Here is a 27,167-nt window from a genome sequence, read left to right on the forward strand (position 1 = left end):
CAGCCCTCTGTGGGTCACTGCTGGCTCTCTGCTGAGGGGGCCACGTGCTCTCTGTCCAGCATTGTTGGGGGTGGGGGTGCAGCATGGGCGTTGGAGACCCCACTGGAGCCAGCAGCCTGTCTTTGCCCACTGTTCCCAAGTCCGGCTGGAACCTCTGGTCCCTTCAATGTTGAACAAACTGTTCTGCCCCGCCTCCCCCGGGGCTGGGAAGAGACTTGCAGCCCCCAGCCTCCCAGCGTGCCTCCCAGGCTGGCTTCTGTCAACCCTGTGCTTGGATAAGTCACAGGACAAGAGTCCTCCTGTCTTCTAAGACGCACAAAAACCTCTGTTTTGCCTTGGTCTGTTGTCTCTCTTTGTGAGCTAGTATCCCTTCCAAAGGATTCCAGAATCCCTCCCAAGCCTTTTCCCTAGGCTTTGGCCTTGATCAGTCACTTAAAGCACATATCATGAAAATCTATTAAATCATGGAACACACAAGTGGGGGCAGAAGCACAGAGATCATCTCAACTGTATTCTGAACTTGTGCAGAACTCTTTGTACAAAAAATTCTGAGACCGTGGGAATGACACAGTTGGTTTGTCAGGAAAGCAGGATTTCTATTCCGATTTTCAGCAATGTCACTTGTACAATACATTTCTTAAAACTAGGAAATGTTAGGCTGTGGAAATGTAGGTCAGGGGTATAGCGGTGAGTATAGGTCATACATAAATGCTCTACTTGATGGGGTGGTAGGGCCTGTACCTTGAACCCAGTATCTGTTCTCTGGAGTCCTATAGCCCAGTTTTGAATCCTGTGCTTTGAGGTGTGGCCACGTGACTATGCTGTGGCCAGCAGGATAAACAAGAAGCTTCCAGGGTGAACACCAAGCAAAGACCTTACCCAGAGAGACTGGCCCTCCGAGCCCCATCCTTTCTCTTGCCCACAGGGATGTGGAACTGATGGTTGGAACGTGAATTGTGTCTAGGACATGAGGTCCAGCCCGTGTCGAGAATGGATGGAGAGGAGCAGGGACTCCCTGAGCTTCACACAGCCCTGGGTTGCTAAACTGGGCTTCATCTACTAGAAAGGGAAACAGACTTGTACCGTGTGTAAGCCACTGTCATTTGGAGTTTTCTGACACTCAGATCTAGTTCCAACCAATACAAGAGGGACCATTGCTGAGCCCAGCTCACGTGAGGACTCGAGGGTATCCGCTGGGTGAATTTGGGAGTATTTCACTATTGTGTTGATAATCAGTACTTAATAGTACATACTCCTTTGTTGCTTGCTTTCTAGGCCCCAGAACAGAAGGGTCATGGGAGGCAGGAACACTGTCTTATTTCCTGCTACTTTTCCAGCTCAGGGCCAGATACACAGTAGAATGTTCATCTGTATTTGTTGAATGAAGGGAAATCGGAGGGAGACGACCTGGAGGTCCAGAAGGAGGCTCCAGGGGGCAGACCTGACAGCTTCCGCAGGGGCTAGAGGATCGCCTGTGTTGGGAGGTGGGGTGAGCACAGGAAGGTGAGGTGAAGGCCCCAGCCAGCAGGCCACCCTCCACCCACCTAACACCCAGCAGCCTCCCCACAACCGGGCTCCGTGCGGATGCTCTACTTGGCCCTGGGACGCCTCTAGCAACTCGCCTCGGTGTCCCAGACTTCCTGTGCTCTTCTCAAGCCATTTGCCTGGTTACCCCCACTCCCCCTGAGGCTCCGATGTAGACAACTTGGGCACTGCTCTGGACACCATTATCCAAAACTGCTTCTGCAAGCCCCAGCTGCCTTCATACCCCCACTCAGGTCCTGTCTCCTGCTTCCTGCCAGGCCCCAGTGTGTCACCTCTGCCTCCTGAATGTGTGATGGTCACCTCTAAGTCACAGTATTCAACCTGAACACCTCCCACCCCACATACACCTTCTCCCCTAGCACGCTCGCCCAGGCCTGGACCCAGGGTCAACCTAGTCTCTCTTCAGGGGATGCCCGTCACCCCCAGGATAGAACCAAACTCCCCACCTTGGTCTCCAAGGCCTGTGCTTGCTCCTTTTCAACATTGTCCTTGCCCCAAAAAGCAACCTGTACCCTACTTCTCTCCTTCCAGCCCCTGACACCATTAATCTACTTTCTAATTCCAGATTTGCCTAATCTGCACTTTAATATGAATGCCCTCATACATAGGTGTCACAACTTCCTTCTTATGGCCAAATAATGTTCCATGTAATGGACATGCCACACTCTACCCATTTATCAGTTGATGGACATGTGGATTATTTCCTCTTTTTGGCTGTTATGAACAATGTGCCTATCAACAGTCATGAACAAGTTTTTGCGTGGACATATGTTCTCTCTTGGGCATACACCTAGAAGTGGAATTTGGAGCTCTAAATTTTCTTCTTAGCACTGCTTTTGATACATCCCGTATGTTTTGTTTTCATTCACCTCATTTTCTAATTTTTCCCATGATTTCTTTAACTGGTTATTTAGCAATATGTTAGGGGAGCTTGAGTGGCTCAGTTGGTTGAGTATTTGAGTGGCTCAGTTGGTTATTTGAGTGGCTCAGTTGGTTGAGTATTCGACTTTGGCTCAGGTCATGATCTCACAGTTTGTAGGTATGAGCCCCACATCAGGCTCACTGTTCTCAGTGCAGAGCCCTCTTTGGATCCTCTGCCCCCCCCCCAAATAAATAAAACATTAAAAGTAATATGTTATCTAACTTTCACATATTTATGAATTCCCCAAATTTCTGTTATTGACTTTTAATTTCATTCTGTTGTGGTGAGAAAATGTATTTTGTATCATTTTACTACTTTTAGATTTACTGGGTAGCTCAGTTGGTTAAGCGCCTGATCTTGATTTAGGCTCAGGTCATAATCTCAGGCTTCCTGACATGAAGTCCTGTGTCGGGCTCTGTGCTGACATAGCGGACCCTGCTTGGGATTCTCTCTCTCCCTCCCTCTCTGCCCCTTCCCTGCTCATTCTCTCTCTCTCAAAATAAACATTAAAAAATTAGTGAGACTGTTTTTATTTTCTAACATATGGTCTGTCCTGAAGAATGTTTCATATGCACTTGAGAGGAATATGTACTCTTCTGCTGGAAGAGTGGTTCATTGATGTTTAAGTCTAGTCGGCATTGTTCAGTTTTTCAACTCTTCTTTCTTTGCTGAACTTCTGTCTAGTTCTATCCATTACTAAAAGTGGAATATTGAAGTCTCCAATTATTATTGTTAAATTGCCTACTTCTCCTTTCCATTCTGTCAACTTTTGCTTCATGTATTTCAGGGCGCTGTTAGGCAAACATATCTTTACAATTGTTAGGTCTTCTTGAGGAGTTGGTCCTTTTTTCATTATGAAATGTCCTTCTTTAATTCTAGTATCAATTTTTGTCTTAAAGTCTATACTATTTGATATTAGTATAGCCACTCCAGCTCTCTCTTGATTACTGTTGGTATGGTATATCTTTTTCCACATTTTTACTTTCTACTTGTGTCTTTGATTCTAAAGTTTGTTTCTTGGGGTGCCTGGGTGGCTCAGTTGGTTAAGCATCTGACTCTTGATTTCAGCTCAGGTCTTGATCTCACAGTCATGAGTTCAAGCCCCGCATTGGGCTCTGTGCTGGGCACAAAGCCTACTTAAAATAATAATAATAATAATAATAATAATAACAATAACAATAATAAATAATAGAGTTTGTTTCTTACAGGGGTGCCTGGGTGGCTCAGTCAGTTAAGCATCCAACTCTTGATTTCAGCTCAGGACATGATTTCATGGTTCATGAGATCAAGCCCCGAGTCCAGCTCCATGCTGACAGCATGGAGCCTGCTCAGGATTCTCTCTCTCCCTCTTTCTCTACCCCTCCTGCTCCAGTGCATGCGTATGTGCACACTCTCTCTTAAATTAAAAAGAAATAAAGGTTGTTTCTTACGGACACCATAGAGTTGTGTGTGTGTGTATAAAATCTATTATGACAATCTCTGCCTTGAAATTGGAGACTTTAATCCATTTACATTTATTATTTTTTTAAGATTGTATTTTTAGGTAAACTCTACACCCAGGGTGGGTCTCCAACCCACAATCCCAAGATCAAGAGTCGCATACTGCCACCAACTGAGCCTCCCGGGTGCCCCTGGTAGGTTTACTCTTTCAGCACTTGGAATATGTCATTCTACTGCCTTTTGACCTCCATGGTTTCTGATGTGAAATAGGTAATTTTATTGGGGATCACTTGTATGTGATGAATCACTTCTCTTTTGCTGCTCTCAAGAGTCTTTTTCTTTGGCTTTCAACAATTTATGATGTGTCTAAGTATGGATCCTTTTTAGTTTATCCTACTTAGAGTTCACTGAACTTCCTAGATGTGCAGATTCATGTTTTTCATCAAATTTAGGAACTTTTCAGGCATTATTTTTTCAGATATTCTTTCTGCCCCTTTCTCTTCTCTGTTCCTGAGAATTATGCATAGGTTGGTATGCTTACTGGTGTCCTACAGGCCTTTCATTTTTAATGTTGTGATTTTAGAAATCAGATGCCAGGTTTTGTTGTTGCTGCTTGTAGTAGTTGAACTCGTGTAGTAGTTTTTCTGCACTTGTTCTGTCTAGTCTGTAATGTCATGTGTAGCCACTAAAGTTCCTATGCTCAGCTGATGATCGGACAGAGATTTTCTTAAATGCCTAAAATCCATAAACTTCCCAGTCTTTCCCAAATAGCTCTGTGTACTTGTTGGGGGCATATCCTTTGAGCACTAAAGCCCCCAGTTTGCAACTGTCTGAGGCTCCACTTCCCTGTGTGCAGAGCCTCAAGGCCAGCCAGAGGAAAGCATTTGATGCTTTTTCAGGTCTTTCATGAGCCTGTGCACACCCTATTTGTGTTTGTGACCTCTGTATTTCAGAAATATGTAGGGCTTTTGAACATCCCTGTGGACATTGTATTCCCCAGCTCTTCCTTTTAAGCTTTTTGGTTGCTCGATTATCAGGTGCAGCTGTTATCCATTGCCCCCGGCAGCTTTGAAACTACAACTTGCCTGCAACTGCCTTCAGCAAACATCCTCAGGGCATAGACCATTGGCCCTAGGCAAGCTGAGTGAGCTTTGTAAGAGGGGTCTTCCGGGGAGCCCTCAGACAAGTTAAATCATGGCAATTATTTGCAAGCAAGGTGTTCTGCTCCCTCTACAGGATTATGTCTCCCTGCTGCATTCTACCAGGAATGCGGGCTGTAGTTTCCAGGGTTACCACTGGGCTGGAGAGTAGCCTTAACCAGAACAAGTTAAAACACCGCAAAACTCATTGTTCTTACCGAGATTCAGTTTTCTTCAATAAACACTGTCGGGATGCTGCACTCCTTTGACTAATTCCCAGAGTTCTGAAAAAGTTGACTCCAACAATTTCTGCTAGTCTTTTCCTTGCTTTTATAGGGGGAAGGGGATGCAGATTTTCCGAGGTCCTTACTCCTTCATTCTCAATGAAGACCGACCGTAATTTTTTGAGGGACCCTTGGCTGTCATAGTCACGGCTCCTGCATCTGACAGTTTCTGGGTAATAATAAGTGCCTAATAAATCCTTGTCAAACCCCTGCTCAGCCTGGAGAACTGCCACCACAACCCACGCGTGTGGGCCGGGACGGGTGGGGGACAGCAGCCCGGAGGCCCCAGCCTTCCGGCACTGCTCACGCTCCACCGGAGTGGGGACCCTGACCGGGGCGAAAGAGACCGCGGCAGTGGGCCGCGAGACCCCCACCCCACCTTGCTGATTGGCCCCGGCAGGCCGCCCCTTCGCTCTGGGGGTCTGTAGGCGCTGCGACACGGATGGCCACCGCGCCAGGTCTGGAAATATTGCTGGACGAAAGTGAGCGATGGCCTCGAAGATGCCGTGGACGCCGGGCTGAGGGGCCCGAGCGTAAAGGACTAAGCACCGCCCAGGCCAGAAGAGCCGCGTCCGGGCAGCGGACAGGCCGAGACAGCAGGTGCCGCCCGCAGGAAGACACCACGGGTTCCCACCCTACTTCCGGTTTCCACGACTACCTGACGGACAGGCCCCGGCCCGCCCCTGCCCTCCCAGGCTCTCGCGACGTTTGGGCTCCCGTGGCGCCGCAGGGGCCGACGGGAGCAGCGGCCGCGCTGAAGAGGGCCGACATGGCGGCGGCGGCGGCTTCGCTTCGCGGGGCGGTGCTGGGCCCCCGGGGCGCGGGGCTGCCGGGCGCGCGGGCCCGGAGTTTGCTGTGCGGCGCGCGGCCCTGCCAGCTCCCGCTGCGGACGCCACAGGTGAGCGCTGGCCGCGGCCCCGGCCGCCGTGTGGCCCCGCAGCCCCTGAAGGTCACGGCGGGGAGGCTCTGGGCGCGGGCCCGGCAGCGAGGGAGCGGCCTCCGCCACCCGGCGCCCCCGCCGGACCCCCGCCGCCTGCCGATATGGGGCGCCGGGGAGCAGGACCAGGCGCCCACTCCCCCGACCAGCGGAGGCGCCGGGTACCGAGCGTGGGGGGCGGCGGGGCGGGCTCGCTGCCGGCTCGGGGCCGGGGGCTTTCTCCGGGGGGCGCGCCCAGGCCCGCTCCCGCTCCGGCCTTCCAGACGGCCTGCGTCCTGAAGTGACCTCAGCCTGACCTCGGACCGCGGCTTGTGACCTTGGCCTGCCCCGGCACCCTTGCTTTCATCGACCTCATCCCCAGCCCCGGATCCCAAACCATGCCTTGCGCCCCCTCCTCGGGGCCGAATCACGGTCGAGGAGCCGGCAGCGGGCTGGAGCGGGGTGGGCAGTGGTGCTCCGCAGGAGCTGGCGGGTGCGGGTGCATGGGTGGGGAGAGGCAGGCGCTGAGAGTCAGATCCCCAGGTAGGGCCGGGTGGTGTTCTGGCAGGCGCTGAGCGGGGCTCTTGCAGGCAGTGTCCTTGTCGTCGAAGGCCGGTCTGTCCCGGGGCCGGAAAGTGATGCTCTCAGCGTTGGGCATGCTGGCGGCAGGGGGTGCAGGGCTAGCCGTGGCTCTGCATTCGGCCGTGAGCGCCAGTGACCTGGAGCTGCACCCCCCCAGCTATCCGTGGTCCCACCGTGGCTTCCTGTCTTCCCTGGACCACACCAGGTGTGCTGCCGGCTGACTGGGGTGGTTTCTGGGAGGCCTGGTGGGGCGGAGGCCCTGGCGGCCCCTAACCCTATCCCTTTCTTTAGTATCCGGAGGGGTTTCCAGGTGTATAAGCAGGTGTGCTCCTCCTGCCACAGCATGGACTACGTGGCCTACCGCCACCTGGTGGGTGTCTGCTACACAGAAGATGAAGCTAAGGCGCTCGCAGAAGAGGTGTGGGCCTGGGGATGAGGAGGACCCCGGGGATTGGGGCTCCGGCTGCGGTGGACGGCAGGGCTGTGACGGGGCTCTTGGTGGCAGGTGGAGGTTCAGGACGGCCCCAACGAGGATGGGGAGATGTTCATGCGGCCGGGGAAGCTGTCTGACTACTTCCCCAAACCCTACCCCAACCCTGAGGCCGCTCGAGCAGCCAACAACGGAGCACTGCCCCCTGACCTCAGCTACATCGTGCGAGCTAGGTACGCTGGCTGCCTGCTGGGCGGTGTGGGGAGGGGGCAGGAAAGTCCACCTTGTGCCGGGGCTGAGGAGGCATGGATCTGGCCCCAGGCACGGTGGTGAGGACTACGTCTTCTCCCTGCTAACCGGCTACTGCGAGCCGCCCACCGGTGTGTCATTGCGAGAAGGCCTCTATTTCAACCCCTACTTTCCTGGCCAGGCCATCGGCATGGCTCCTCCCATCTACACTGAGGTCTTGGAGTATGACGATGGTGAGCAGCCCCCACCCTGGGGGCGGACAAGCCGGGTCTCCCTTTTCCCACTGCCAGGGATGCTTTCTGTGTCATGCACAGAAAGAGGTCGTGCACTCTTCTTGGCTCCAGCACCGAGCCAGCTTACGGGCAGCCTTCGCAACCCCGTCTAGCCCAGGCCCCTGCGTGCTGGGGGGAGAGGGGGGGGGGGGTCCCATTGGTTTTGAAGCCTTGGTCTGGACCCCATCTCAGCTACGTGGAGGAGGTTGCTCTAGGGCTGTACCAGGTTGGGGAGGGACCCCCAAGGGCAGCCCTTAACACTTATTCTTGGCTCAGGCACCCCAGCTACCATGTCCCAGGTAGCCAAGGATGTGTGTACCTTCCTGCGCTGGGCATCCGAGCCAGAGCATGACCATCGCAAACGCATGGGGCTCAAGGTGAAATGGCCGGGCGTGGGAGAGGGGCTGGGAAATGGGCTGGGGTCCTTTCTGCCTCCTTCTTCTGAGCCTGCCTCATCCCCAGATGTTGATGATGATGGGCTTGCTATTGCCTCTGGTCTACGCCATGAAGCGGCATAAGTGGTCAGTCCTGAAGAGCCGGAAGCTGGCATACCGGCCACCCAAGTGACCCTGCCCAACGTCTGCTTGCCGTCTTGCCTGAACAGGCCCGCAAGCCAAGGAGCCACCCTGGACCTGTTCAGGCCTCAGCTGGCCCGCTTGGCCAAGCTCCTCTTTCTTTGGGACAAGAGGGAAAGGGGCAAGAGACCAGGTTCTAGCTCCAGATCCTTCAGCCCCCATCATGGAAATAAATTAAGTTTCTCAACACATGTTTGAGCTATTGTGTGATGGGAGCACACGTTTGCAGGGGACTCTGGGACTAAGACCTTTGCTCTCGAGCTCTCAGGGTTGTCCCATGCAGTGTGACCGACACTGCCGTGTACAGGCTGGGGACAGGAGGTGGCAGGCAGCACTGGAGGTGGGGAAGGGAGGCAGCCGGCAGCAGTGCTAAGGAGGCAGAGCTAGGCAGAGGCCACCCAGAGTGTGCTCCTGATCTCTTGGCTGGACAACTGGAGGGGGCAGGGTAGAGGTGTTCTGGGACAGCACCTCCTGGCAACCCACAGGGCGGCTGGGGTGAGTCTGGGTCAGAAAAACGAGGCAAGCAGTAGGAGTAGGCTGTGAGGGCAAGGGGAGGGTGGCGGTGGCAGCACTCAGGTCCTAGCTTCTGAGCTTTTCTTGTCCCCAGGAGGGAACGTGAGGAGCATCCTGGCTGGAATAACCTAAGACTGGTGGCCACTGGGAAGGGCGAGAGCCAAGTGGAAGCAAGGAGAGGGTGTGCCTGAGGGTTTCCGGGTGGACAACAGGAGGCATGGCCAGGTGTTAGGGAGGGGGCTCTGTGTGCCCTTGGGTTCTGGGAAGAGATCTCAGCCCCATGTGTTTCCAGGATCTCTGGGATCTGGAGGCTAAGTATAGTCACCTGGGCCTGGCTGGGTTGTCCCACCAGCTGACAACCAGGCCCTGCCTCTGCCAAGTTGAGTCCCAAGGGGGCTATGCCCACACTCTGTCCTCCCAGCAGATCGATCCGCACAAAGGCACAAGGAAGGGGTACTCAGCTGGCTCAGAAGTGCCTTTAATGACTCCAGATTGTGGCCCCTCCACAATCCTGGCTTGACCCCTAGCAAGCAGTCAGCAAAGGTCTCCTGAGAGTTTTAGGAGGGGGTCCAGGGACCTTGAGCCTGGAGGGACAGGGCCATCCTCTCTCCTTGTGACCTGGGGGTGAGGGAAAGAGAAGTCATTCTGCTTGTCCTAGCCCCCTGCCCATCCCCCTCCCTTCCTCAGCCTCTGGTACCTTTGCCAGCGGGGTGGAAACTGCGGGAAGGGGGTCCCAAGTGCAGGGCTTCTGGGTGCTGCACATCTCACAGCCGGGTCGGCTGGGAGCATTGATGAACGTGCAGGAAGGGCAGGACCAGCCAGGCTGTGGAGGTGGGGAAATCGTTGCTGCTTACCCTTTCCTTCTGGTGCCCAGAGAATCCCAGGCCCAGGGTACCCAGTCCGTCACCTACCTGAAGGGGGCTGGGGAGGCTGGAGGTGGCTGGCAGAGGAGCTCTGGGCTGCCCCAGTGACTGAGGAAACAGGCGACTCAGTTCCCCATCCATCTTCTGGGGACACTGAGGGCTGCGTCCTGTGGAAGAGGAGGTGGGGCTCAGGGGCGTGTCAGGCTGCGCCTCCCCTCCTCATCCCATCCACACCAAGGACTGACCTGGGGCTTCTCGCGGGGCTGAGAGCAGGTAGAGGAAAGCGGGGTCCCCATCCCGCTGGACCCCGTAGGAAGCGAGGCTGCACTCGGGCACACACAGGCGCCGCCCAATGACCCAGCGCTGCACGGCTGGTGGGAAGCCAAACTCCGAGAACACCTGGGGCCGGAGCATCAAGGCAGTGTCACTCGAAGGCCCCTTGCCCCGCACAGGGGTCACCCCGACCCCATGCTTACCTGCTCCTGGAGGGTCGCAATGGTGCAGTGGGGGTGAACGTGCAGCGAGACGTGGGCAGAGGACGCGGCGTCCTCAACTGTCACCTGTAGCCTGGGCCAGAGTATAGGTCAGGAGGGAGCACGGGGACCCGGGAGCGCTAGGGTGGCAGAGTAAAGAAGACCTCACCTGATGGGGCCAGGAGGGAAGCAGGCCTCCTGGAGCTGGACACTCAGAGCCGCATGATGTCGGGCCAGGGTGGCTGCTGCTTGGGCTGCCCCCTTCTCGTCCCCACCCTCGATGGCTTGGGCCAGGCGCCCCACCAGCTCTTCTGCAGGGAGAGACAAAAAGCCATCAGGGCTGAGCACAGACTGCTGCTTCCAACCCCCTCCAGCCACCTGCCTTTACCTTTCTCCATCAAGTCTCCAGGGCTCCAGCAAAGATCCACCTTGGGTTGTGGGGCCCGGAGTGTGGGCACTCCAGGGGGACTGGGCGGGGAAACAGGGCACATTTCTAGGCCCAGGGCTTGGGGCAGGCTGCCTAGGAGGGAAGATGAGGGCTGGGCTGGGGTCTCCTGTGACTCGGCCCCCAAGCCGAGTTACTCACCCAGGCCTCTGCTGACCAGGTTTCCAGGACTTTTGCCACCTCCTAGCTCATAGCCCATTCCCTGGCGGTTGGCCACACATTAAGCCAGGCCTCCCCCCACCCAATCCTGACCCTCAAAAACCCCTAAAAGGTTCCTACCAACTCCTCTCAGAGCTGAAGCTCCACTTGGCTTTTCCTTGCTCTGGAATGCTTCTGCATGCTTCTACTGTCTAGCCTCACCTATGCCCCTCCTCCAAAGAAGCCAGGCCACTTCCCTTGGCCTCTACATGCCCTCTAAGCCAGCCAGGGGTGGTCCCTTGGCCTCACTGCGGAACCAAAACAGGTCCTCAGAAGCCTGCCCCTTCTTGCTCACCAGGAGGCCTGCAGTCAGGTAGTCTCTTGGTGCTCTCAGGGACACCCCTCCTCCCAACTGGCTCTACCACCAGCACAGAACACCTCGGGCTGCTCCCATCCCCAACAAACCCCCTGGGCCACTGCCTGGCGGGGCACCTGTGTCTCCCCTTACCTTCCTCCTGAGGCCCAGCCTACCTGTCCTGCAGCTCCCATGACGACCTCAGGCCCTCAGTGTTCTGAGCTATCTGCCCACTGTGATGAACAGGACCCCTGAGCACCCAGGACCAGGCCTGGCCCAGCCTTGACCTAGTCCCAAAGATCACACACACGTACACACACAACACACACACTTGCCTCGGGACTTTGGTACCTGCTGCTTCCCGGCCACGTGGGTGTGATCACACGAGGACCTTCGAGTTTCGTTCAACCATCACCTTAATGAGACTTTCCCTGCCACCCAATTTTAAATTGCAAACCCCTCCCGGGGCACCTGGGTGGCTCTGTTGGTTAAGCATCTGACTCTCGATTTCGGCTCAGGACACAATCTCACAGGTTCGCGAGTTTGATCCCCGTGTTGGGCTCTGTGCTAACAGTGTGGAGCCTGCTTGGGATTCTGTCTTTCTCTCTCTCAAATAAATAAACTTTAAAAAAAAAAAAAAAAAAAAAAAGATGTGTGTAAATTGCAAACTCCTCTCTTCTATTCTTCCACCATCTGGCAGAATTTTACTTACTTGTTTTCCAACTTGAATGTTTTATCTGATGTACAAGGTTACACTAGTATCAAGTGTACATAGCGATTCCAGAAGCCCGTATGCTATGCTGTGTGCACAAGTCTATGCTTACCAATGTTATATGTTCTCCTTCTCTCTGGAAATCAAGTCCCAAGAGGGCAGGAAGTCCAAGTCTCATTCATGCTAAGTCTCCAAGACCTGACATGCTCAGCACAGAACGGGTGCCGGGATACACATCTGATGAATGAACGAACGAACGAACGAAGGACGTCTTTCTCCTTCTGCAAGTGCTCTGTTGTCTGGGCCTCTCTCATGATGCACAGTAAGGTTTTCTTTTCCCTCTGGCAGATCTTCTGACACATCTGCGGGCCCTTTCCTTTCCTTTCCTTTTGCTGCACTATCTACCTGTCAGACCCTCTCTTGCTTCTCTCTCCTGGTGACCTGGGTTGAACTTTTCTACTGCCAATCTTTACCTCTCCAGAGCCCCACCCAGATCCACCTGGTTCTTCTCCCCACGGATGTGTAAGAACCTAGCCACCTCCATTCCCTTCCACGTAGGTCCTCTGTCTGGGAGTTCCATAGTACCTTGTTTCTCCAGCTTTCTGTCTCAACCATGAATTCTTCCATTTAAAAGCCATGAAATCCAGCCAATTCCATCTCCTAAGCATCTCTGAAAACATCCTTCTCTCCAGCCCTATCTGCTACACCACCCCCACACAAAGGGAGGTCTCAACCAGTCTTTTACTTTTTTTTTTTAATGTTTGTTTTTGAGAGTAAGAAAGAGAGAGTGCGCATGCACGCGGGAGGGGGTGGGGGGGGAGAGAGAGAGAGAGAGAGAGAGAGAGACAGACAGACAGACAGACAGACGGACACAAAATCCAAAGCAGGCTCCAGGCTCCGAGTTGTCAGCACAGAGCCCAATGCAGGGCTGGAACCCACGGACGGTGGGATGAGACCTGAGCCGAAGTCAGACACTTAACCGACAGGCGCCCCTCAACCAGTCTTCAGTAGCTCGAACCTGAACCTGTCACTCTCCACTGAGTGCATTTCCATCGCTCCTGATGCACTCCTCGCCCAGACCCTGAGGGCCTGCCTGCTGGGCCTCCACATCTGTCTGCTACTCCAGGCTCCAGCTTTTCAAGCTTTCCAGCCTGTTCTCCTTTTCTCCACCTTCTCCCTCCTGGGAGCCTTCCCAGGACACAAAAGGGGGTACGGTGGGCCCAGCTTTCCCCACTCCGTCCCCCATCCAGGCCTGGGGGGGCTTGGGCTACTTTCGTTCTCTCCCAGCACTCGCAGTGCCCGGCCAGCCAAAAGGAGTCTTCGCTCCAGAGCACTAACCATTCTGTCCCTCCATAGTGGCACCTCGGACTAGAGCTGCCCACCGCTGAGCTTCCTGAGGGTTGAGGAAGTGCAGGCTGAGGGTCCCAGGCCCTCCTGGCGGGGGCTGCAGCTCATGCTGGCTGGGACCTCGGACCGTGTAGGAAACTGACTCCAAGGGCCACTCCAAACTGACCTGAGGAAGGGGAGAGTGCGGGCTCAGTGCCTCCCGCCAGCACACCCTGCATGATGACCAAAGGAGCACGACGTAACATTTACAGGCCACGTGCCCCGTCCTAAGACCCTTACTCCTATCACCTTAAGAAGCCCTCACAGAACTCCTATAAAGATAGGTAGCGGAGCATTTACCCCCACTTTACAGGCGAGGAAACGGCAACAAAGGAAAGCGAACTGCTCAAGGGCACAAAGCTGTCTAGCGGAGGGGACTGGCCCAGGGCCCCGCGCCCCCGCCGCCCCCACTCACCGCGCCGGGTCCCGAGCCCAGCAGCTCCAGCCGGAAACGCCCGGGCCGCTCGGGGTCCGCGCTCAGCTGCAGCCTGCGCAGCTGTGCCTCGGCGTCCGGCCCCGCGCCCAGCGGCCTCACCGCGGCGTGCACAGCCAGGAGCACCGCGGCCGAGTCCGGGTCCGAGGCCGCCGCCGCGCCACCCGCAGGCGGCGCCATCTCCTGTCCGGCCCCGGCCCCCAAGCCCGCTTCCGTGGGCTCGGGCCCCTGAGCGCCTCCGCCGACCGGAAACTGGGGCCGCGAGCCTGGGGTTCCGGCCGTGGCCAGAGCGTCGGGGCCCGGCTCTGACCCTCCTGTCTTACCCAGGATGGACACGACCTAGAGGCTCGGCGGGCGGGGGCTGCAGCCGAACGGTCCGCGTCTACCCGCCGCGCCGGTCCGGGGCTAGACGCTGTTCCCAGGCTCCCTCCGAGCCGCAGGTTGCCCGGCGGGCGGGCCCCGCGTTGGTCCGCCAGCCACTCCTGGAAAGGCGGGCTGACACCAGGGGCGGGACGAGCGAGGAGGCGCAGCCAATGAGCGCCAGGAAAGGAGGTGGGATCGCACGGCCTCGAAGAGTGACGGACAGGCAGGGCAGCCAGTAGACGTGGACGGTAGGAGTGAACGGCGGGAGACGCCCCCAATGGCTAGCCGAGCTCTCGATCCCGGCGGCTGGACCAGGCCATTCAGGGGCGGGGGGCCGGGCCTTGCGGACGCTTGTTGTTGTCCGGCCCGGGGAGGCAGAGGTCGCTCGCTCGGTCCTTTGCTCTCTCGGGCCTTCTGTGGCGGTCGGCGGGCAGGTCGGTCGCGATAGTCGGTCGCCTTCCAGGGGCGAGGCTATGTCGCGGTGGCAGCCCGGCAGGGCCGGCAGGGCCGGGAGTAACGGGACGTCGTCGCGGAGCTTCTTCCCCCGGATACAGTGCGGCCCGAACGGAGGCCGCGGCGCCGCCCTCCGGTCCTGAGAAGCCCGAGCTGCCCGGAGCCCACACCGCCTCCTTACCCGCGCCGAAGTCAACCGGCCAGACCCGGCCCGGCCACACTGAGCGCTGCGCAAGCAGGTAGGTGTCCGCTCTGTGACCGGCGCCGTGTCGGGGCCTTCAGAACTCCAGCCCCCAGCGGTCCTCGCGCCGGCGAGCGTGCGCGCGTGCGCGAGTCCCGGGGCGCACTGCCTCCTGGGATTTGTAGTTCTCCGCGACTAGGCTGGGGTTTCCCTTAGCCCGGCGGAGAGGCGGGTGCGGCCAGGCTGACGCTGGAGCGCTAGCGGCCGGCCGACCGGCCCTTCGGGGGTCTTGGTGCCTGCCTCTGTTCCGTGGCGTCACTAATTTACGAAGAAATTAGGCGCGGGGAAGAACGGAGGAAGCCTATGGCTCTCCTCTTTACCTCGATAGAGAGCCTGTAGAACAGGGAAGAGCGCTGCGCCCAGGTGACCGCAGGGCCCCAGCCCCAGCCCCAGGTGTCCTGGGTCCTAACCCGGTGCGGGTTATTAGCCTAGCTGAGGAGCTTGGCCGGAGGGGTACTGCAGGAGTCCCGCACTTTTGGGGGCTCACAGTGACCCTCACCCCTAACGGTGGAGGAGGCTCTTCTGTCGCGGTGGGCAGTGTCCAGGGAGATAAACCAGAGGCCCCAATATGAGCAAGATCCTTGGTGCGCCCCCAGGTATGGGGACGGGGAGAGGGTTGGCCGAGCCAGAGCCTCAGCTCACCACTCTCAGGTAACGGGATCTAATCCGCCTCTCCTACCAGCGCGGAGGGCTTAGGAGTAAGCCGCAGGAGGGACCCGGCTTGTTTACAGCGGCTCCACTTACCCGGTTGGGAGGCCAGAGGCTGAGCCCCAGGGGCCAGATACTCATGGACCGGTCTCCCACCCTCAGGCAGCACTAGCCCCTCTGAGCGCAGGACCCCCTCCCCAAGGACATGAAGCTGTTGGAGAACTCGAGCTTCGAAGCCATCAACTCGCAGCTGACAGTGGAGACTGGAGACGCCCACATCATTGGCAGGTGAGGTGGGGGGTTGTGTAGGCTGGTGTCTCAGAGACCCTCGAGTTGAACCTGATGGGTGGCATGCTCCGTGGTCCCACGTGCACCTTGCAGGATCGAGAGCTACTCGTGTAAGATGGCGGGAGACGACAAGCACATGTTTAAGCAGTTCTGCCAGGAGGGCCAGCCCCACGTGCTGGAGGCGCTGTCTCCACCCCAGACGTCGGGCCTCAGCCCCAGCAGGTAAGCTGCCGCAGAGCGTGCTTGCTGTGGGCCGTGGGGTTCAGGGCAGTGCTGGGCTGATGCGTCTCTCTCTGCAGACTGAGCAAGAGCCAAGGTGGTGAGGATGAGGGCCCGCTGAGCGACAAGTGCAGCCGCAAGACGCTCTTCTACCTGATTGCCACGCTCAACGAGTCCTTCCGGCCTGACTATGACTTCAGCACAGCCCGAAGCCATGAGTTCAGCAGGGAACCCAGCCTCAGCTGGGTGAGGGTCCGGTGGGGGGAGGGACCCGCAGCCCCACAGCTATCTCGACTGTCCTTCCGACTTATAGTGGCCCCTGGGTTCTGCCCAGTTCATGCCTCCCGTTCTGCGTCCTAGCCAGTCCCAACCGTGACCATCCTAGGTGGTGAACGCAGTCAACTGCAGCCTGTTTTCGGCCGTACGGGAGGACTTCAAGGCCCTGAAGCCGCAGCTCTGGAACGCAGTAGATGAGGAGATCTGCCTGTCCGAGTGTGACATCTACAGGTGGGCCGGCATTCCTGCAGGAGGGCCGTGGGTGTATGTGGCACTTGGGCCTTCATGCCACTTCTTGCCCCGCGCTCTGCAGTTACAACCCGGATTTGGACTCAGACCCCTTTGGGGAGGATGGCAGCCTCTGGTCCTTCAACTACTTCTTCTACAACAAGCGGCTGAAGCGGGTCGTGTTCTTCAGCTGCCGGTCCATCAGGTGGGCGCCTGGCCGCCTCCTTTCCCTCAGCCCCTGCTTTGTCACATGCCACTTCCCCAGCTGTACCCACCCCGCTCCTGACTTTGTCCTCCCTGGGGTCAGCAACGGGTCAGGGACAGGCAGTCCTAAGACCCGTTCCCACACCTCCCCCAGCGGATCCACGTATACTCCCTCGGAGGCCGGCAACGAGCTAGACATGGAGCTGGGCGAGGAGGAGGAGGAAGAGGAGGAGGAGGAAGAAGAGAGCGGAAGTGGAGGCAGTGAGGGCGGACCCGAGGAGACCAGCGCCATGGAGGAGGACAGGTGTGTGACGGTGGCTGTGGCCTGGCTCTCCGTAGCCAGGGGTCGATGGCACAGAGTGGGTGCCTCTCTGCCTGACCTCCTGGGAGTTGGCTCTGGAAGCTCACTGTGTGCCGTCTTCTGCCCAGGGTCCCGGTGATCTGTATGTGAGGACGAGGAGCAGAGGCCCCAGCTTCGTTCAGCTTCAGCCAGTGCCTGGAACCCTCGCTTGAGGGCGCCCCAGGGCCTCCCCAGCTGGTGGTCATCCCGGGGCTTGCCAAGGCTGCAGCGCCGCCCCAGGCCACGCCCACCTAGCCCTTTGGCTCCCGCCTGCAGACGTCTGCTCGCTCCCACGGGCTCCAGCTGCCCACGTTGTGGTCGGGCTGGACAGCACAGGGCCTGGTGGGAAGAGCCACTGCCCTGCCCCGACGAACTGACACAGGCAGGGACAGCTGGACTACAGAGTTTATTTTTGTATTTCGTGCCGGATCAGGCCTGGGCCTGCACACTCCAGCCCAAAGGGCCCGAGACCCAGTGAGCAGGCCCCTGCGGTCACCACGCTGGGCTTGGCCAGCCCCTGACGCCCACCTGTACCACCCTCTCCCCGTACCTTGCCCGTTGGGCAGCGTGCACTGAGTGTCACTTTGCTGCAGCTGGTTTGTTTCCAATAAAAAATTTCTGTGATTTAGTGGTGATCTAGGCTCCGTTCTGCGTGTGGGGCGGGGTCTGCGTCAAGGGCGGGGCTACTGCCTCCGGTATCCTAGCAACGGTCCTGGGGGGCTGTTGAGCGGCCCGGACCTGCAGAGGCCAAAATGGAGACCGGAGTGTCAGATGTCAGCAACCCCTTTTCAGTAGAAGGTGACAGCCTGATCCTGGATCTCGACTTGTACGATGCCGACAGCTATGACGTCCCGGATCCAGGGCTGCTCAAGGAGAAGAATGGTGAGGTGGCCTGGCCTCGCCGCCCCAGATCCCCACGTGACAGGCCTCACTCAGGCACCGGTTCTGCCTGCCGCGACACAACACTCCGTGGGGAGTCCCCTAACCTGGCGAGGCACTCGGGAGGGCCCCTGGCTGCCTACAGCCTCCAGAGTTTGGGGCCCAAGACCACACATCGACAGTGTTTCCACTGCTGACCCGCAGAGTCGTTTTCGGAGCCAGTCCCAGGGCTTTTTACCAGCAGCTTGCGGTGGCAGAACATGACCCCGCGCGCCCGTGCCCGCCAGCTATGGCTACTCCTGCGTACAGGCCTCCGTGACTTCGTGGAAAAGGTGGGGCTTGCCTGTGGCACCTGCCTCGAGGCCTCTTTTCTGGCCCATTTCTTCCCCTCGTCGTCCCTAGGACGCCCTCAGCCCGGATCCCCTTGGCTCCCCTAGGCAGGGGCACTACCTCTCCTCCAGCACCCCCCCTCCCCCAGCTGAATGCAGGCCCGCTCGCCCCTGCCCGCAGGAAAAGAGAGCCGAGCTGTGCGTGGGCCACTTGACACATGGGCTGGAGCCGCTGCGCCACCTGACGGTGGCAGCTGGGCTGCGCTCAGTGGCGCAGGACCCAGCGGGCAGACGCTTCGTGGTGCTGGATGGTGCGGGCCGCCTGCACCTGCACAGACAAGACGGCTGGGCTTACGAGAAGCTGTGTGCCCCAGCAGTGCTCACGGGGCTGGTGGCGGTGCCAGGCCCTCTGGGTGCTGTGGGCCGCTTCGTGGGCTGGGGCCCCGAGGGGCTGGCCATACTAAGGCCTGACCTCAGCCTGCTGTGGCTGAGCAAGCCAGGGGTGGGCAGGGTGCCGGGCCACCAGCCCGTCTGCTGTCTGCCGGTGCCCAGCCTGGGGCTGTTGCTGGTGGCAGAGGCAGGCGGCAGCCTGGTGCTCTGGAAGTTCCGCTCAGGAGGCCGCTGCCTGGTGCCGTGTGGCTCACCTCTGCAGCTGCCACCAAGCCCTGCAGGTGCAGTCACCCGTTTGGTTCTCAGGCCCTTGCCCTCCCACCAAGCCCCATGCTGCTTCGCGGCCTGTGGCTCGGCTGTGCTCACCTTTGATCTGGACAGCTGGGCTCTCGTAGACGTGCGCCGGGACCTGCATAAAACGTGAGGGGTGCCTAGGGACTGGGAGGAAGGTGGGGTGAGAGAGGACGGGTGAATCCAGGAGAGAAAACAAGTCATGGAGGGCCGCCAGGGCTCACACACCAGGGGGTGCTGAGTCTGCGGAGGCCTCTCTTCCCCTTCAGCACCATCTCGGACCTGGCCTACTGCAAGGAGGTAGAGGCCATGGTGACGGCTTCTCGCGACAGCACAGTGAAGGTGTGGGAGGCCGACTGGCAGGTCCGGATGGTGTTCGTGGGCCACACAGGTGCGCCATACCGCTTAGGCTCTTGAGGCCCGTTCTCCCTCCACCCTGTGTAAGAGCTCCGGCGGTCGGGAGTCTCCGCCAGCCCTTCCCCGAGCTTCTCTGCACCGGCTGCATCCCGGGCCGCCTGCTCCCCTTCCCTGATCCCCTGGTGCCCCTCCCACAGGCCCAGTGACAGCTGTGGCCGTCCTGCCGAACACCGCCCTAGTCCTGTCAGCCTCGCAGGATGGGACGCTGCGCACGTGGGACCTGCAGGCGTCAGCACAGGTGGGCGAGGTGGCGCTGAGCAGCCGGGGCCGAGGGGTGCCATCTGGGCACGTGAACCGCCTGCTGGCGCCCGCTGGCCCCGGCTGGCCAGTGCTCTCTTTGAGCGCGAGCAGCGTGGAGCTGTGGCTCCTTCGCGAGCTCTACTCGCCGTTGGCGCAGCTGTCAGCGCCGGTGCTCCACCTGCAGACCGCGCCCGCGCTGCCCGCGCCCGCGCACCCGCCGCTGCCTATGCGCCTTGTGTGCGCATGCGCCGATGGCTCGGTCTACCTCGTGTCGGTCGCCACGGGGCGTACGGTGAGCGCGCTGCTGCTCGAACCGGAGGACGGCGCAGCCTCGCTGCTTTACTGCCTACCGCGGGAAGCACTGTGGCTGCTGACGCGCGCCGGACACCTGGTGTGTGCCAACGCTGCACGATGCCCCATGCGCGTGCTAAACCGGGTGTGCCCGCCCCCGGCCCCCGCGCCCAGGCCCTGCTGCCTGCACCTGTACAGCCACCTCACAGACCCCAGCAGCGCATTGGCCAGCTGGCAGATCGTACGCCAGCATGGGGGCGAGCTGTGCCTCAGTGACCTGGCCCGACCCCGGAAGGACAAAAACCGGTGGGTGCCGGAGCCGCCCACGTGGGGCAAGGTGATGGTGCCCGCGCCGACTGGCTAATGTCATGCGTAGGTACCTGCCCGTGGTGGGGCACACGGATGGCACCCTGTCGGTCCTCGAGTGGCGCCGGTCGAAGCCCGTCTTCCAAACCGAGGCACACAGCCCGGGCCCCGTCACCGCCATTGCATCTACCTGGAACTGCGTTGTGTCCTCTGGTCAGCATCTCTCCTCCCCCCAGGGGGCTGGCCTGGGAACCCCTTCCCTCCCCAGACAAAGGCGCAGTCCTGCCTCCCACCTGAGCAGGCGGAGACTTGACCGTGAAGATGTGGCGTGTCTTCCCCTATGCTGAGGAGAGCCTCTGCCTGCTGCGAACCTTCTCTTGCTGCCACCCGGCGACGGTGCTCTGCGCTCTGGGGAAGCGGGTGACTGTGGGCTTTGAGGATCCAGACAGCGCCACCTACGGCCTGGTGCAGTTTGGCCTGGGCAACAGCCTCCGCTATGATCACCGGCCCCAGGATGACCCCACGGACCACATCACTGGTGAGGGGCAGGCCAAAAATAAAGCCCAGGCCATCCTCTGGCCCTGGTCCCTCACGCTGAGCCCTGGTCCCTCAGGCCTGTGTTGCTGTCCCACACTCAAGCTGTATGCCTGTTCCAGCCTGGACTGCACCATCCGCATCTGGACAGCCGAGAATCGCCTGCTGAGGTGGGTTGGGGCTGGGAAGGGGGGCGGGGGGGCGGGAGCCCGTCGGCAGCCAGCAGGGCTCCCCTACCTCTGCCCCCAGCAGAGCCCAGAGGCCGGACCGGGGAAAGGGGGCTTGCCCCTGCTGGTGTCTCAGTTTCCTCCTCTGGAGCAGGGCTGGATTCTCGCCCTGGCCGCTCCCTCCAGGCTCCTGCGGCTGAATGGTGCCCCTCAGGCCCTGACCTTCTGCAGCGACAGTGGGGACCTGGTGCTGGCTCTGGGCTCCCGACTGTGCCTGGTGTCCCATAGGCTCTACCTGCCCACATCTTACCTGGTTAAGGTATGCAGTGGGCACAGGAGTCCTGGGCAGAGTGAGGCTGCTGTGGGCAGACAGGCCCCCCCAGGCCAGAGCTGTAAGTTTCTTTCTCCTGTTCAGAAGCTATGCCGGAAGGTCCCTGATGTGGTGGATGACCCTCCCCTGCCACCGACCACCCAGGAGTCGCTGACCTCAGCCCAGCTGCAGAGGCTCGCCAGCCTACGTGGGGTGGCCAGTCTTAGGTCTGCTGGCCCAGCTGAACTGTTCTAGAGGCCCCTGCCTAGCTCCCCCGAGTCAGGGCCTGGCTGCGTGCACCCAGCTCGGGGACCCAGAGCTCCCAGGCCACTTAGACCACCCCGACCTGTCGCAGCCCTGGCATCCCCACTCCTGGCTGTTGGGCTGTGTTCTGACAGAGGCCTGGCCATGCCCACCCCCAGGTGCTGGTCCCAGCCTCTGCCCAGTCCCCCTGGTGATGGCATCTAGTGTCCCACCTGTGCCCATCCCTGTCTGCAGCACGGACGTGTCTTTCATCCATCACCAGACGGCCACACCTCAGCAGCCAGTGTTGGAGGAGGTGGGGTGGGTCCCAACTCCCAACCCCCAACCCCCAACCCCCAACCCCCAACCCCCTCACCGTCCCAAAGCCCCAGCCCTACAACCTTCCCTGGGCTCAGGCCACTCTCCTTCAGCCCCTGGGGCAGGCGTGGGATCCCGTGGCTGTCTGGAAAGCAGATGGCAAGACTGAAGGAGGAATGGGCTGACCCCTAACCCCCACCCAGGACCTAGAAGCCCTAGTTTCCCGGGATGAAGACCTTCAGATGCTGAGACTGGGGCTGGTGGTCGCGGCAGCCCAGCCCCCACCCTCCTGGCAACAGCGGCAGGAGGCCTTTGACAACTATCTGCGTCTCATCTATGGCCCTGGCTTGCTGGTGGGTATAGAGCCTCCCCAGCCTCAGCCCAGACTCCAGCCCCTCCCTTCACCCCGGGGCCTCACCCCTCACCCCTGCCTATCCCTTTTGCACCCCTTCCAGGGCATGCGTTCTGGAAGAGAGTCCCAGCAATGGAGTACTGTGACCCTCCCGCTGGAGAGAGAGACCTCGCCCACAGCTGCCCTCAGTCTTAGGCAGGCCGAGGTCTGCACTGAAGCCCTAAGGGGGCCGGCAGCCCACCCCTTGCAGGACCTGGGGACCGGGGGCCAGCGCTTCGCCCCCCCTCCCCGAGTCCCCTTGCCCACCCCCCACCCCCACCGGGGGGTGCACAGCAGGGCCTCCCAGGTAAGGCCTCCCGCCCCTCCCACCTCGACCCTGCCCCCATGACCCCGCCCCTCGCCCTGCGACTCCGCCTCCCTCACCTCAGCTGCTGGCCCGCTCCTCTCTGAGCGGCAGCCTGGGCCTCAGTCTGGACCTGCAGCTGCAGTTGGAGCGGCTCCAAGGGGAGAAGCCTGTGGTCCCGGGCCTACCATCCCCCCACACACAGCACAGGGTGAGGCGCCCGGGCGGGTGGGTGCTGCCCACCCAGGAGCGGAGCTGCAGGGGCACTGGGGGCCCACGCTTGGCTCTGAGCCCCTCTGCTGTCCCAGATCCCCCTCCTGATGACGAGGCGGCCCGAGGAGCTCCTCTCCAACCTCCGAGGCTTCTTTCCTGCCACCATTCAGCCCTGTGAGGTAAGGGTCCCTTGCTCTCTCTGGTGGCAGCCTTCTCACGCACCCCGTCGTCCCTTTGCTGCAGACCTCCTGGTCCAGTCTGATCTCCGAGCCGCCTGTCGCCCTCCCCCCACCTCCTGGCCAGCCCAGCCGTGGTGCTATTGTCTGTGGGCCCTGACTCCTTGCTTTCTGGGGGCCAGCGGCCAGAGGGCCAGAGACTCCCAGAGAAGACACTAGGCACAGCCAAGGCCTCTGCCAGCTCATTGTGCCGGCACACCTCCTCCCCAGTGAAAGTGCTGGGTGAGCAGGTGCCATACGGACTGTCTGGAAGACCAGAGTCCTCTCCCTTTAAAGGAGCAGAGGCCACAGGAGCTGGCCCCTTGCACTCTGCCAGCTTCCCAACGTCTCCATCCCAGACTCCCTGCACACGCTGGCACTGTCATCTGCCCGGGGCGGGGGGTGGGGGGTGTCGCCGATCCTTCCTGCAGCCGCACCATCTACCCAAACCCTCAGCCCACCTCTCCAGGCTCCTAGCACCAATTCTCATGGACATCCCGGTTCCAGGGCTGGGGGCCAAGTCCCGTGGAGAGGGTGTGGGGGTGTCAGCGCTCCCCAGAGGCCGCCCAGATTTCCTCCTCAGTCGTCACAGCTGATGCCTCCCTTGACTGTCCTTCCACCTGGTTTCTAAAGGTTCTCTTTGCCTGTCTGAGCGTTTTGGGTGTTGACTGAGAAAACAGGGCGTCACGATCCGGGTAGCACAGATTTGGTAGCAACCCAGATTGAGTCCTGTTGACGAGCAAAAGCCAGGGGTCTTCACTCGCAAATTGCAGAGGCATTAGGGAACTCACACAGGTTGCTTTCTAAAAGTTGTGGTTAGAAGATGTAATCACATTGTACACGTCACTGCTTTTCTGGCACTTTAGTCTGGTTACCGGAAACCAGTTTTTACAGAGTGTCCTTTTTTCACAAGATTTTATTTTCAAGCCCAGTGTGGAGCTTGAAATCACAACCCTAAGATCAAGTTGCACGTTCTACCCACCCAGCAGCTAGAGTGTCCACTTGTGCCCGAGAGCTCAGGGCCGCAGTCCACTGTTGAGCCTCTGCCCAGCTCCATGCAGTTCCTCTTTCAAAAGGAGGACGAAGTTTTAGTTCCCAGTCTGTACGGTCCGGGGGTGTTACACAGGTGCAGGTGGACGGGGGCGCGAGCCCAGTTCAGCTCCGGGAGACCCGGCCGCGGAGCTGGACTGGCCGCCGAGTGGGGTGGGAGGGCGGGTGGAGTTCGGGTTCTCAGCCCACCCCGCCGTGTCCACCTGCAGCCCTCGCGCAGGCCCGTCCACTTCCCCGGCAGCGTGCCCAACTCCGTGGTGCTGCAGCAGATGTGGCCGCACAGGGAGGTCAGCGGCCTCGGAGCCCCCGCCCCGCTCACCAGCCACGGCAGACACCAGGCAAGGGAGGACCGGGGGGCTTGCTCCTGGGCTCTATGGAAGGGGGCCCGAGTTCCCGCGGCATGCCAGCGGCCACCCGTGCTCTCCCCTCTGCAGCCAGGTGGGAGCCAGGACATGTGGCTGCCACGACGACGCGGGAGGCAGTGGCATACCAAGTGGCAGCAGAAGCTGATCCGGTGGTTGGGGGAAGAGGAGGCGGAGGAGGAGGAGGAAGAGGAGGAGGAGGACGACGAGCTGTATCTGGACTGGGCCTCCGACTCCCTGAGCCCACGCGGGCACCTCTCCGAGTTGGAGGAGGCCAAGGTAGGCACCCGCTGGCCCCCGGGGCTGCCAAGGTCAGGAGCGGAGAGGGGGGGCCTGCAGCTGCTGCCGCTGCCCCGCAGAGCCCCGAGGATTCGACCCCGAAGCCCTTGCACTCTCGTGACGCCTCCGCCGGGACCCAGGCCTCGCGCGGCCCCTCGTACCCCTTCAGGCGCTCGCTCTGGGAAGAGCGCTACGGCCGTCTGCCCAGGTTTCTGCAATTTTTCGTCTGCCAGAACTGGTTCAAAAAGCTGTTCCCCATCTTCAACCTGAAGGTTCGGGGGTCTCGGGCACCTGGGAAGCACAGGCTGGCAGGGAGGCGGGCAGTGCAGGGAACAGGGCCTCGGCGCTGGGTACCCGCAGGTGTATCCCGAAGTGGGCACGGTGGAGGGCCTGGCCTCGCTGCTCACGGACCTGCTGGACGAGGCCTCCTGGGCAGACCGCGTGCACATCCTGGGAGCGCTGCTGCGGCTGCTGCCCGACGTGAGCAGAGACCTCTGTAACCGGCTGCGGGGCATCCTGGAGCGCTTGCTCAACCTGGACCAGCCCCCCAGCCTCGAGGTGCGCCTCTGGCCCCGCCCCCAGCCCCGCCCCCCGGCCCGCCCCGGGCCTCCAGCACCTACCCGGCTGCTTCGCTCCTCTGCGCTCAGGACCAGACGCAGAAGCAGTTCGTGATGCTGGCGTTGCAGCTCCTCCTGGCCTGCTCCCTGGAGTCCCACGAGGTGGTGCTGGAGCTCATGTCCTACTTCCTCTACTCGCCAGCCTCCTGCCGGTGAGTTTTGCTCCCTACTCATCCTCACCACCAGCTGAGGAAGGCTTCTGGATAAGCTAGCTGCTCACCACTGTCCCAGGCCCTGGCTCAAGAAGCTGCTGGAAGGGCTAGGCCTTCAGGATCCGCAGGGCTTCCTGTTCAAGGAGATGACGACCTGGGTCCAGGGCCCGGACGCCAACTGCAAGGCTGCACTGCGCCAACGCTGCTGCCAGAAGCTGGAGGAAATGATGGAGCGGCTACAGGTCCCGGTGGATTGGGGGGGGGGGGGGGGCAGGCCACTTGCCAGTGGAGCCTCTTGTCTTTTCCCTAGGCTTTTCCCAAGTCGGGGTGGGGGGGATCCAGGTACGGCTGGCTGGCTCTTCGGCTTGCTCTGTACCTGTGCTCATGGGTCCTCTCCTGTTGTCCCCCAACCCCCCATCTCTGGGGATCTTCCTGCTCCTCCCCAGGAAGCAGTCTGCAGCCAGGTCTGAAGCTTGGGGCCAGGGGCAGCACCACTCAGGCCTCCCTGCTGGGGGAGGGAGAGCCTCTGCCTTGGGCTTGGCGGCATCTTCAACTGGCTGTTTCCCCCACAGATGGAATCCTTGCAGCCTTCTGTAGTAGCCGAGTTGTCAGAGGTGCTGCCCAAGGTCTCCAGGACCTCGGCACTTTACCCTCCTCCCAAGGAGGCCCCGTCTCAGATTTCCGTGCTCTCTGGGTCACCTTTTCATGTCTCAGCGACACCCTCAGCCCATTCCTGGGCCCCCTCACTGGTGGTCTCACCTGGGGAGCTGGACTTGGCCACCCTTGAGTCCCAGGCCCAGCAAACGCTTCCACCAGTGTGCTTCTGGTGGACCAGACGCACGCTGTCAGAGACACTGCGACACTTCTGCCCCTCGTCCGAGGTCCATTTGCACCCCTCAGTACCCGCTATGCTGCCGGATGAGCCACTGCCACTGGAGCAGACGGACTGGTCACAGTCGCAGATGCTGGACCTGGGGCCGATCGATGCGCTCAACTTCTTCTGTGAGCGGCAGCGGGCCCGGCAGCAGAGTCCCCTGCAGGAGGAGCCCGAGAGCCCATGCCTGAGCTTGCGCCCACCTGTGCCCAACACAGTGCTACCACAGCCCTGGGATCGCTGGTGAGGGGGCCACCAGGCCGGGACAGGGCCTGTGCGGGGCAGCTGAGGGGCTGACGGGGCCGAACCCACTTCCTTACCCCTCCAGGCACTATCCTATCCTCCGGCTTCAGGAGGCCAAGGTCCAGAGGTCTCCGATGAGACTGAGAGGTGAGTAGGGACAGGGGGAGAACTAGACCTTGACTTCCACCTCAGCCTGAGACCTCACTGTCCTGCTGGCCCACAGGCCGGATGCCGTCCCGGCTCCGGGTGGGCAGTGCCCTCCATGGCTCCATCCGCATGCTGAAACTGCCCCTGCCGAGGGTGGAAATTCGTCCCTTCCCCCCGGCCTGGCCCAGGCCTGCCCGTCCGCTGCCCCCACTGCTCCTGCAGCCTGCTTTACAGCGCTACTTTCTGCCAGATGACACGAACCCTGACAGCTACAGTTGACCAGGCTGGTGGCCCCGGTCTCTTCTTCCCTCCAGCCTGGAGGCAGGAAGCCGCTTTCCAGCCAACTGTTCTCCCCCTAGAAATAAAGTCCAGAGGTCGTGGCCAGAAAACTGGGTGCCACCTTCATCTTTGGGGGCTGCAAGGGTGCACGGGGAGGTCCTGCTTGTGTCTTGTGAATCTCCCAGTGGCCAGCTGCATGTGCAAGGCAGGAGCCAGGGCCACGCTGGAGTCTGGCATGGTCAGCACTTGGGGGGGGGGGGCGGGGGCTGTCTGCCTGGAGAGGGGCCTATCCCATGTGGGCATGTCCCTGCTCAGGCACTCAGCCAGCGTTTGTCAGTAAATTACTGAGGTCAAGATGGGAGTGGGAACTTGTGGGCCAGCAAGTGGCCAGGCA

General features: G+C 60.2%; 4 protein-coding genes across 6 annotated transcripts; 3 read left to right on the forward strand and 1 right to left on the reverse strand.

The window, feature by feature from the left end:
* Window positions 1–6,054: 6,054 nt before the first annotated feature.
* On the forward strand, window positions 6,055–8,545 carry CYC1 (cytochrome c1). Its single transcript, XM_081792088.1, has 7 exons — window positions 6,055–6,228; window positions 6,837–7,033; window positions 7,120–7,246; window positions 7,334–7,491; window positions 7,580–7,740; window positions 8,056–8,156; window positions 8,242–8,545. The coding sequence occupies exons 1-7, from the start codon at window positions 6,100–6,102 to the stop codon at window positions 8,344–8,346; spliced, it is 978 nt and encodes a 325-aa protein (XP_081648214.1). The 5' UTR covers window positions 6,055–6,099; the 3' UTR covers window positions 8,347–8,545.
* A 779-nt stretch (window positions 8,546–9,324) lies between these two features.
* Window positions 9,325–14,113, reverse strand: SHARPIN (SHANK associated RH domain interactor). Of its 3 annotated transcripts, XM_081792090.1 has the most exons (9): window positions 13,655–14,113; window positions 13,192–13,366; window positions 10,592–10,723; window positions 10,373–10,514; window positions 10,207–10,297; window positions 9,976–10,129; window positions 9,779–9,897; window positions 9,565–9,690; window positions 9,325–9,485 (listed from the first exon to the last, which is right to left on the reverse strand). In XM_081792090.1, the coding sequence occupies exons 1-9, from the start codon at window positions 13,850–13,852 to the stop codon at window positions 9,402–9,404; spliced, it is 1,221 nt and encodes a 406-aa protein (XP_081648216.1). In that variant the 5' UTR covers window positions 13,853–14,113; the 3' UTR covers window positions 9,325–9,401. The 3 variants fall into 3 exon arrangements, with proteins under 3 accessions (XP_081648216.1, XP_081648218.1, XP_081648217.1); XM_081792092.1 differs by lacking the exon at window positions 13,192–13,366 and having other exon boundaries at window positions 10,207–10,290; window positions 10,592–10,719; XM_081792091.1 differs by lacking the exon at window positions 10,592–10,723.
* A 234-nt stretch (window positions 14,114–14,347) lies between these two features.
* Window positions 14,348–17,560, forward strand: MAF1 (MAF1 negative regulator of RNA polymerase III). The gene is made up of 8 exons (XM_081792094.1): window positions 14,348–14,727; window positions 15,540–15,665; window positions 15,759–15,887; window positions 15,965–16,130; window positions 16,270–16,391; window positions 16,474–16,593; window positions 16,747–16,896; window positions 17,022–17,560. Exons 2-8 carry the CDS (start codon window positions 15,583–15,585, stop codon window positions 17,041–17,043), a joined length of 792 nt encoding a protein of 263 aa, XP_081648220.1. The 5' UTR covers window positions 14,348–14,727; window positions 15,540–15,582; the 3' UTR covers window positions 17,044–17,560.
* A 111-nt stretch (window positions 17,561–17,671) lies between these two features.
* On the forward strand, window positions 17,672–26,883 carry WDR97 (WD repeat domain 97). The gene is given in 24 exon segments (XM_081792087.1): window positions 17,672–17,814; window positions 18,016–18,143; window positions 18,322–18,950; window positions 19,091–19,212; window positions 19,376–20,075; window positions 20,146–20,288; window positions 20,377–20,613; window positions 20,689–20,779; window positions 20,963–21,095; window positions 21,192–21,313; window positions 21,585–21,645; window positions 21,851–22,000; window positions 22,103–22,345; window positions 22,428–22,553; window positions 22,651–22,734; window positions 24,030–24,158; window positions 24,255–24,461; window positions 24,542–24,814; window positions 24,816–25,019; window positions 25,109–25,230; window positions 25,310–25,472; window positions 25,803–26,347; window positions 26,433–26,494; window positions 26,571–26,883. Coding segments are annotated over 24 exon segments (5,007 nt in total). The 5' UTR covers window positions 17,672–17,684; the 3' UTR covers window positions 26,774–26,883.
* The last annotated feature ends 284 nt before the right edge of the window (window positions 26,884–27,167 follow it).

This window comes from Panthera onca, chromosome F2, assembly GCF_046562875.1.
Source record: "Panthera onca isolate mPanOnc1 chromosome F2, mPanOnc1 haplotype 2, whole genome shotgun sequence".
NCBI lineage: Eukaryota > Metazoa > Chordata > Mammalia > Carnivora > Felidae > Panthera > Panthera onca.

What these genes read in the sequence shown, in the direction of transcription:
- CYC1 (XM_081792088.1), top strand. Translation starts at nt 6,100, where the DNA reads ATGGCGGCGGCGGCGGCTTCGCTTCGCGGGGCGGTGCTGGGCCCCCGG. An exon ending in TCCCGCTGCGGACGCCACAG is followed by an intron (nt 6,229 to 6,836) that starts GTGAGCGCTGGC and finishes GGGCTCTTGCAG; the next exon opens with GCAGTGTCCTTGTCGTCGAA. An exon ending in GCAAACGCATGGGGCTCAAG is followed by an intron (nt 8,157 to 8,241) that starts GTGAAATGGCCG and finishes CCTCATCCCCAG; the next exon opens with ATGTTGATGATGATGGGCTT.
- SHARPIN (XM_081792090.1), bottom strand. Translation starts at nt 13,852, where the DNA reads ATGGCGCCGCCTGCGGGTGGCGCGGCGGCGGCCTCGGACCCGGACTCG. An exon ending in TTGCGACCCTCCAGGAGCAG is followed by an intron (nt 10,130 to 10,206) that starts GTAAGCATGGGG and finishes CTCCGGCCCCAG; the next exon opens with GTGTTCTCGGAGTTTGGCTT. An exon ending in TTTCCACCCCGCTGGCAAAG is followed by an intron (nt 9,486 to 9,564) that starts GTACCAGAGGCT and finishes CCTCACCCCCAG; the next exon opens with GTCACAAGGAGAGAGGATGG.
- MAF1 (XM_081792094.1), top strand. Translation starts at nt 15,583, where the DNA reads ATGAAGCTGTTGGAGAACTCGAGCTTCGAAGCCATCAACTCGCAGCTG. An exon ending in GACGCCCACATCATTGGCAG is followed by an intron (nt 15,666 to 15,758) that starts GTGAGGTGGGGG and finishes TGCACCTTGCAG; the next exon opens with GATCGAGAGCTACTCGTGTA. An exon ending in TCGGGCCTCAGCCCCAGCAG is followed by an intron (nt 15,888 to 15,964) that starts GTAAGCTGCCGC and finishes CTCTCTCTGCAG; the next exon opens with ACTGAGCAAGAGCCAAGGTG.